Raw genomic sequence first — 10,158 nt, forward strand, 5'->3', positions numbered from 1 at the left:
TGTTGGCTCCACCAGCGTTGAAATAGGTGAGTCAATTTAAAGGGATGAACACTGACTTAATCACTCATTTTTACCTTTATTAACTGACATTACTTTGTAGATATCCTTTTTCATTTTGACATGAAAGAGTCATTTTTTGTAAATTCTTTTTAAAACAAGCCAAATCATACTGACCTTGAATCCATGCTGAGGCTAAAAATGGGGAATCGTCCAAGGTAGGGTGAATGCTTTTGATAGGCTCTGGATAACAGCACAATCTGCTCTCAAATGGTGGGAAATTAAGTTCAAATGTTCAACATCTTTCTGAGTAGACCTTTAAAGCTGTGTCACATTTACTAAAATGAAATTGAAACAATGCCTCAATCAGAATTAACTTCATAACTAACTACGCAGGTGTGCACAGTGGTTAGCATGATGGCCTTGCAGCTAGAAGATCCCTGGTTCACATCCCGGCCTGGGATAAAATGCTCTCAAAATGTAAAAGCTAATCCAATAAATTTGCATATCTGACTACCTCATTCGAAGAAACTCCTGCATCGTTGATTGGATGCTTGTAGGCAGCATCATTCGGTGTTGCTGCCACGAGAGGATATAAACTGATGGTAACACACCCTGTGAGGGATGGAAAGCCAAAGAGCAGGAAAGTAATTTTTTCTACCCTCATTACGTTGTGCAAATGCAATTTGCTGTCTGTGCAGTATTCAAAAGGCATCCAAGAAACGGTCATGTATGATGGATAATGTTTCAGTTATTAACATGCTTACTCTGTCAGGGTTAAGCGGAACAGCAAATTACAGAGTTACTCTCTTTGTTCTCACTTTACTGTGTTACTTTGTGATTTGGTTGGTAAATATGACCATTATTGTGACAATCATTGTGGATAAAAGCCTTCATGAACCCATGTACATCTTCCTCTGTAATTTGTGCATTAATGCACTTTATGGGACTGCAGGGTTTTATCCCAAATTCCTCTATGATCTTCTGTCTGCCACTCATGTCATTTCTTATGCTGGATGTCTTCTGCAGGGTTATGTGTTGCACTCTTCTGCTTGTGCTGATTTTTCTCTTCTAGCTCTGATGGCCTATGACAGATACGTGGCCATATGTCGACCGCTGGTGTACCATACTGCGATGAGTAAACAAAGAATTTGCATCTTCGTGTTTATCGCTTGGCTTATTCCCTTTTACTTGCTGTTCATGAGCACAATAACGACATCAGCATTGAGGTTATGTGGCTCACTCATACCAAGGATCTACTGTGTTAATTGGTTGATTTCTAATCTAGCTTGCTCTGCCTCCATAGCTACAGTTATTGTTCCAGCATTTAACTATACTTTTTACTTTGGCCATGTTGTTTTTATTTTTTGGTCTTACTTATATCTCATCAAAACATGCCAATCGTCCAAAGAGAATACAAGTAAATTTATGCAGACATGTATGCCACATGTATTCTCTTTAGCAGTTGTCGGTTTATCTTTCCACTTTGATTTGTTATACATGCGTTTTGGCAAAAAAGAAATATCACAAAATGTTAAGAATTTTATGGCGATGGAATTTCTCCTCATTCCCCCAATATTCAATCCCATCATGTACGGTTTGAAACTGACACAAATAAGACAAAGACTTTCTAAATTTATATGCAGTAAAAGTAGTTTATAGATCAAAGTCATGAGTTTGCCCGCATTCTGTTTGTATACATGTGCGATTTGGAGAGAATGACACGTTGTTTCTCAGTTAAAATCCAGTTTTTTAATATTTGTGTCACAAAATAATTGCAACATGAAAAGCACTTTACTCACTGTTAAATGATGCATGTATCGAAAACATCTTTGTCTCTGTCAAGGACAACAGCACACAAACAGAATGTGCAGAAAACAGTGTCTGTCTCTGGGGTGTTGCCGTTGAACACACAACACTGAAATGTGCTCTGAAGAAACTGCTTGAAAATCTGACACAGTGATTCATTCACAATTTTGTTGTTTTTGTTAACTGTCTGAACATGGTACGCATGCAGTGCTCTCATGCAAAGTACTGGTGTAGTTTTAAATAGAGAGCCATTCGAGCTATAGAAACTATGGACTGTATTCACTGCAGCTCACTTGTAAACATTCAGATCCTATAATTTGTGTAAAAGATTGTGGATGTTCATTTAGCCAATCTGAGTACAGTGTGTGAAATGCAATCACCATGTTGTGTTACCTGGAATTTGTTAAAAACATAAATTAATATGATGCTCATTGGTTGTTATGGTTAGAATTAAACATGTTTACTCAAGAATGTTATTTTTTCTTTTAAAATGGCTTGTATTTCCCCGGTTTGCATTCTGATTTGTTTTTCTTGTGAAAGTAAAACTTCATTCTCAAACATTATGCTGATGTCTCCTTCTTTATATAAATTACACATTACACTGTCATATATCAACTTACAAGCATTTATCTGGTAAAATGTTTACTTGTGAGGGCAGTTTTCATGCTGAATGTCTAATCAGAAGTCAACTATAGTCTACTCAAGACTCAAACCCTAATTTTTCAGCTTCTAAGTATTTTGTTTGTGAGATATGGAAACCTGTTTGAGCATTAATTCTGTGTCCTTGAAATCTGTTTGCTCCACTAGTTGGCAGCACTAGATGAACATTTGGCCATACTAATACTGCATTTTGTCATCCTCGTTGAAGAAAAACTTTGACTCGTCACTAATTTTCAACATTTAGTGGCATTTTTGTCCAACAGAAGCCTCAATGTTGAAGCCAGTCGCTGCACTGGGAGCACCAAAGTCCTAAATTATTCACCTTGAATTGCTAAAAAGCGTAACTACAAAGATTTTTGGTGCAACGAGTACAACAAAATGTCAAACTACCAAGACCAAATGTCCATCCAGTGCGGACAAACACCAAAACTAGCAGAGAAAAATGATGTTTGATATCAAGGATACGGAAAAAATGCTCCAGTGTTATCCAGTTGTTACACTCAGGTCTAGATGACTTGATAGATCCACGCAGACGTGTTAACTGGAATAATGCAGATGGAAACAGAATGTTAGGAAACTTAAGTAGGAAACCAGTAATTTCTTCAAAAGACTATTGCGTATTTTACACCACAAAGAAAAAGGGTTGGATGTTCCTTGAATTATACAATTTCTATTTCTGTACAAATATATACATATTTTTTTTATAAATCTATCGATTAAAAGGAGGTAGAATTACCACCTACTGGTTGTGTGTCTCTGTCAACCTGTGACATTACAATTTATGACCATGTCCGTTTCAGCTCATCTATTACTTGTACTGAAGACTTTGAAGGACTGTAAAAAGGTATCAGGTGCAGTTTTTAGAGACGTGAAAGTTATCTTTATATTGACATGTATGACTCCAGTAAATCCTTTCAAGTGAGAAACAAGCTTTCTTTACATAGGGACTACGGATGTTGCAACAAGAAAGGCACACATCTTCAACCCAGAAGCACAGATTATCTATGCAATCATCACACTTTCAATGTGGGCACCCAAGATTAGTATCTGCAATCCCGTAGCTGATCAACTGTGAAATATAGTCACCATCTCCCCTTATGTTCCTGAGTGATGGCATTAATAATGGCAAGAAAAATGATGTCATGGTAAAGTTGACCTTTGACATTTTGTATATAAAATGTCATTATATCATAATTTTACCATGTTAGACATTTATATAAACTTGAGTTATGACTGAAAACCTGCTTTGTGTTGGCCTGACTCTAATCAGTTCATCCTTTCATCCAGGTCAAAGTTCGTGCAAAATCAGAAAAAAATATATTTTGACTGACAGATGGACAGCCTGTAAACAAAATGCTTCTGAATACAGCTGTCTCTAACTCACAGGCAAAAAAAAAAAAAAAAGTTTTTTATAAACTTTGGTAATAAGATGTGGTTGAAAAAAATCCATTCATTAACGGTCCGTGTATATTTTGGCAATTAGATTTTCCGTTCTGAAACGGATATTGAAAAACAAAAAAGGAGTGGTTATTTGATTTTCGTTTTAAAATACAAAAATTAAAATTGAAATACAAGGTGTTTTTCATTTTCATGATCAAAATGGATATACGAAATTTTAAAAATGCTTTGATTTTCATTTTATATTTAGAATAACAAAAAAGTAAAATCAGTTAGAGACAGAAACGAAAAAAGGTGCGTTTTTTCATTTTCTGAGACCGGAAGTGGTCATCAGCAAGTGTGGAGCCAAACAGTACGGTGCATAGACTGTATATAATTTTTTTTTTCGTTAATTCTCGTGGTCAAAATGAGAGATCAGGTGGCCGATCTTAAAATAAATCAATACTGATTTTTTTTTTATAGAGCGTTAAAGTTTTGCGAAGCCAGGGGGCGGGACTACTTGATTGACAGTCCGGTCTGGAATGATTGACAGGTCCTATGGAGGAGGCAGCAGAGACTCTGCTCTCCTCGTTTGGATTAATTCTGATATAATAACTGTTGGTTTATTTATCGGTGGAGCAGCAGAACATTTTCCACAGACAGTTTTCCTGCCCGTTGGCTTGTTTTAACCAGTTTTCTACCTTCGGCTGATTCTACCAGCGGACACTGAAAGGACTGTGATAGTTCGGTAAGCTAATGGTTATTTTCGTATCGGTGTCGCTTTTAATGCACTTTATATGCAACTTTCGTGTCAGATATAATGTGTGCCATGCACTCCAGATGTTGATGGAGTTTATTTCTGTGTGTGTTGACCAGAGAAGAAAGTTAGCATCCGGTAAATACTAGTTTTAATGTTAGCGATGCTAACCGAGCTAGCTGCTCAGTTGTAGCCTGATTAAAGCTAACGTAGCATTAAGCTAACGATGTTTGTGTTGAGTTTCATGTAAACATCTGAAATGTGTTGTGTTCCTGTAATGTGGTTCATTAAGTTCATAAAACTGTGGCTGGTTGACATTAATGTAACGTTCATGAAACTTAAATGTGATTAAAACAGTAAGGTTAAGGTTCTGTGTTGTCAGTAGTCCTGAATATCTGCTGAACAATTAAATGTTCATCAGTGATTAATCTTTAGTGTGAAACTTTTACTTTGCACCTATATTTTTTAAAAATGTAGGGCATCTTAAGGTAAGACATTAACGGATGATTTTCTTAGGTAAATGAATTTAAGGTTTAATTGACGGAAATCTTTCATTCAATGTTGTGTTTCTTTCAATTTGAAATATCTCGATTTAATTAATACAGCTCAGTCAGTTACATTTTATATTATTAAGAATTCTTATTCAGTTTAACACTAGATGATCTATCAGTTCATTGAGTATTTCAGAGACAGTTTTTTTTCTTTTGAGTGATCTGTATTTAAAATGATATTATAAAATATAATTGCAATGAAACAGCAGCAACATAAGAAATGACCAGACATACAAGGGAAGTGTAGCTATTTTAATATTTAAAAAATGATCCATCAGTTAGAACATGGTGAAAGTGCAGCTAAAGTTAAATTAGCGAAACTACGGATAAGCAACGTTTCCTTTTACTTCCAGAAAAATAAAAGCCTCTTATTTGCAATTTATTAAAAAAATCACTAAAAGCAACACTTCCACCAAGTTTGTTTTAGTTTGTTGGTATTTATCGGTGGAGAAGCAGCACATTTTCCACATACAGTTTTACTTTCCGTTGTCTTGTTTTAATCAGTTTTCAGTTGAGTAATTCAGTCCTTCGGCTGATTGGACCAACAGACACTGAAGGACTCCGACAGCTGGTTGGTAATGACTGATAATTTACTGATCGGTGCCAGTTTTAATGAACTTTATGTTCAACTTCACAGTCAGATATAATGTGAGTAGTGAAGCCCAGGAGTTGGTGGAGTTTATTTGTGCGTGTTGACCAGAAAAGAGAGTTAGCATCCAGTGAATATTAGCTTTAATGTGAATTAGTGATGCTAACCGCTTTAAAAATATTTTCAAAAATCTTTTTTGTGGTTCAAAAGGTGTGGCTGCATTAGACAGACATGAACATATATATATATATATATATATATATATATGTATATATATATATATATATATATATATATATATATATATATATATATATATATATATATATATATATATATATGTTTATTGTTTACAAGAAAAACTAACTAAATGAAATTTTACCAAAATGACCCAATACTCAAAATTTCTTATTTTGTTGACAGCAATCAATTTTAATCTTTTACTGGCTTTTTAAAGATTTGTTTAGTATTATGGCTGCAACTGTACTAAAACAAATTTCACTTGAAGAGTGCACCTAAGAGTAATTCTTAATGCAATAGACATGCAGTTGTATGGGGTGTCCGAAAACATTTTTCCACCACCGTATGTATAACATAACACTATTTTAGCCATTCAAGAAAACCCCAAAAAACTGAAATGTTCTAGAGCACCCCCACATCATGATGATGCCACCCCCATGCTTCACAGTGGGGGTGATGTGTTTGTGATGATATGCAATGTTTGGGGTCAACCAAACAAAGCCTTGAGTCTGTGGTCAAAAAGCTCAAATTCACATGTAATCCAAGAACCTCACATGCCTTCCGGTGAACTCTTGTCCAGATTATTACTATTTTTTGACAATACCTTTCTCTTTGCCACAGGCAATAATTGCAGTACACACAGTTTCTCCCGGGCCGCACAGTGGCGTAGTGGTTAGCACTTTCGCCTTGCAGCGAGAAGATCCCTGGTTCGCGTCTTGGCTTTCCCGGGATCTTTCTGCATGGAGTTTGCATGTTCTCCCTGTGCATGCGTGGGTTTTCTCCGGGTACTCCGGCTTCCTCCCACAGTCCAAAAATATGCTGAGGTTAATTGATCATTCTAAATTGCCCGTAGGTGTGAATGTGAGAGTGATTGTTTGTCTCTGTATGTGGCCCTGCGACAGACTGGCGACCTGTCTAGGGTGTCCCCTGCCTTTGCCCGAGTCAGCTGGGATAGGCTCCAGCCCCCACCGCGACCCTAATCAGGATTAAGTGGTGTATAGATAATGGATGGATGGACAGTCTCTCCCATCTTAGGTGCTGAATCTTGTGACTTCTTCAGGAGTCCAATATGTCTTGGTGGCCTCCCTCACTTGTCTCTTTCTTGTACAATCACTCATCTTTTGAGGCCTGCTCTTGGTTCTTTACATATGTATGGGATTGCTTTCATTTCTTGATGATAGATTGAACTGTACTACAGGGGATATTAATTTATGCTTCAGTTCCACTAACTGTGTGACTTTTAGAGTCTGTTGGCTCCACCAGCGTTGAAATAGGTGAGTCAATTTAAAGGGATGAACACTGACTTAATCACTCATTTTTACCTTTATTAACTGACATTACTTTGTAGATATCCTTTTTCATTTTGACATGAAAGAGTCATTTTTTGTAAATTCTTTTTAAAACAAGCCAAATCATACTGACCTTGAATCCATGCTGAGGCTAAAAATGGGGAATCGTCCAAGGTAGGGTGAATGCTTTTGATAGGCTCTGGATAACAGCACAATCTGCTCTCAAATGGTGGGAAATTAAGTTCAAATGTTCAACATCTTTCTGAGTAGACCTTTAAAGCTGTGTCACATTTACTAAAATGAAATTGAAACAATGCCTCAATCAGAATTAACTTCATAACTAACTACGCAGGTGTGCACAGTGGTTAGCATGATGGCCTTGCAGCTAGAAGATCCCTGGTTCACATCCCGGCCTGGGATAAAATGCTCTCAAAATGTAAAAGCTAATCCAATAAATTTGCATATCTGACTACCTCATTCGAAGAAACTCCTGCATCGTTGATTGGATGCTTGTAGGCAGCATCATTCGGTGTTGCTGCCACGAGAGGATATAAACTGATGGTAACACACCCTGTGAGGGATGGAAAGCCAAAGAGCAGGAAAGTAATTTTTTCTACCCTCATTACGTTGTGCAAATGCAATTTGCTGTCTGTGCAGTATTCAAAAGGCATCCAAGAAACGGTCATGTATGATGGATAATGTTTCAGTTATTAACATGCTTACTCTGTCAGGGTTAAGCGGAACAGCAAATTACAGAGTTACTCTCTTTGTTCTCACTTTACTGTGTTACTTTGTGATTTGGTTGGTAAATATGACCATTATTGTGACAATCATTGTGGATAAAAGCCTTCATGAACCCATGTACATCTTCCTCTGTAATTTGTGCATTAATGCACTTTATGGGACTGCAGGGTTTTATCCCAAATTCCTCTATGATCTTCTGTCTGCCACTCATGTCATTTCTTATGCTGGATGTCTTCTGCAGGGTTATGTGTTGCACTCTTCTGCTTGTGCTGATTTTTCTCTTCTAGCTCTGATGGCCTATGACAGATACGTGGCCATATGTCGACCGCTGGTGTACCATACTGCGATGAGTAAACAAAGAATTTGCATCTTCGTGTTTATCGCTTGGCTTATTCCCTTTTACTTGCTGTTCATGAGCACAATAACGACATCAGCATTGAGGTTATGTGGCTCACTCATACCAAGGATCTACTGTGTTAATTGGTTGATTTCTAATCTAGCTTGCTCTGCCTCCATAGCTACAGTTATTGTTCCAGCATTTAACTATACTTTTTACTTTGGCCATGTTGTTTTTATTTTTTGGTCTTACTTATATCTCATCAAAACATGCCAATCGTCCAAAGAGAATACAAGTAAATTTATGCAGACATGTATGCCACATGTATTCTCTTTAGCAGTTGTCGGTTTATCTTTCCACTTTGATTTGTTATACATGCGTTTTGGCAAAAAAGAAATATCACAAAATGTTAAGAATTTTATGGCGATGGAATTTCTCCTCATTCCCCCAATATTCAATCCCATCATGTACGGTTTGAAACTGACACAAATAAGACAAAGACTTTCTAAATTTATATGCAGTAAAAGTAGTTTATAGATCAAAGTCATGAGTTTGCCCGCATTCTGTTTGTATACATGTGCGATTTGGAGAGAATGACACGTTGTTTCTCAGTTAAAATCCAGTTTTTTAATATTTGTGTCACAAAATAATTGCAACATGAAAAGCACTTTACTCACTGTTAAATGATGCATGTATCGAAAACATCTTTGTCTCTGTCAAGGACAACAGCACACAAACAGAATGTGCAGAAAACAGTGTCTGTCTCTGGGGTGTTGCCGTTGAACACACAACACTGAAATGTGCTCTGAAGAAACTGCTTGAAAATCTGACACAGTGATTCATTCACAATTTTGTTGTTTTTGTTAACTGTCTGAACATGGTACGCATGCAGTGCTCTCATGCAAAGTACTGGTGTAGTTTTAAATAGAGAGCCATTCGAGCTATAGAAACTATGGACTGTATTCACTGCAGCTCACTTGTAAACATTCAGATCCTATAATTTGTGTAAAAGATTGTGGATGTTCATTTAGCCAATCTGAGTACAGTGTGTGAAATGCAATCACCATGTTGTGTTACCTGGAATTTGTTAAAAACATAAATTAATATGATGCTCATTGGTTGTTATGGTTAGAATTAAACATGTTTACTCAAGAATGTTATTTTTTCTTTTAAAATGGCTTGTATTTCCCCGGTTTGCATTCTGATTTGTTTTTCTTGTGAAAGTAAAACTTCATTCTCAAACATTATGCTGATGTCTCCTTCTTTATATAAATTACACATTACACTGTCATATATCAACTTACAAGCATTTATCTGGTAAAATGTTTACTTGTGAGGGCAGTTTTCATGCTGAATGTCTAATCAGAAGTCAACTATAGTCTACTCAAGACTCAAACCCTAATTTTTCAGCTTCTAAGTATTTTGTTTGTGAGATATGGAAACCTGTTTGAGCATTAATTCTGTGTCCTTGAAATCTGTTTGCTCCACTAGTTGGCAGCACTAGATGAACATTTGGCCATACTAATACTGCATTTTGTCATCCTCGTTGAAGAAAAACTTTGACTCGTCACTAATTTTCAACATTTAGTGGCATTTTTGTCCAACAGAAGCCTCAATGTTGAAGCCAGTCGCTGCACTGGGAGCACCAAAGTCCTAAATTATTCACCTTGAATTGCTAAAAAGCGTAACTACAAAGATTTTTGGTGCAACGAGTACAACAAAATGTCAAACTACCAAGACCAAATGTCCATCCAGTGCGGACAAACACCAAAACTAGCAGAGAAAAATGATGTTTGATATCAAGGATA

The 10,158-nt window shown here is 36.6% G+C and overlaps 2 protein-coding genes across 2 annotated transcripts; both read left to right on the top strand.

The window, feature by feature from the left end:
• Nucleotides 1-605: 605 nt before the first annotated feature.
• On the top strand, nt 606-2,369 carry LOC111584972 (olfactory receptor 49-like). Its single transcript, XM_023294341.3, has one exon. The coding sequence runs from the start codon at nt 730-732 to the stop codon at nt 1,657-1,659; it is 930 nt and encodes a 309-aa protein (XP_023150109.1). The 5' UTR covers nt 606-729; the 3' UTR covers nt 1,660-2,369.
• A 5,464-nt stretch (nt 2,370-7,833) lies between these two features.
• On the top strand, nt 7,834-9,597 carry LOC111584973 (olfactory receptor 49-like). The gene has a single exon (XM_023294342.3). The coding sequence runs from the start codon at nt 7,958-7,960 to the stop codon at nt 8,885-8,887; it is 930 nt and encodes a 309-aa protein (XP_023150110.1). The 5' UTR covers nt 7,834-7,957; the 3' UTR covers nt 8,888-9,597.
• Nucleotides 9,598-10,158: the final 561 nt, after the last annotated feature.

The sequence above is a fragment of the Amphiprion ocellaris genome, chromosome 11 (genome assembly GCF_022539595.1).
Source record: "Amphiprion ocellaris isolate individual 3 ecotype Okinawa chromosome 11, ASM2253959v1, whole genome shotgun sequence".
Taxonomy (NCBI): domain Eukaryota; kingdom Metazoa; phylum Chordata; class Actinopteri; family Pomacentridae; genus Amphiprion; species Amphiprion ocellaris.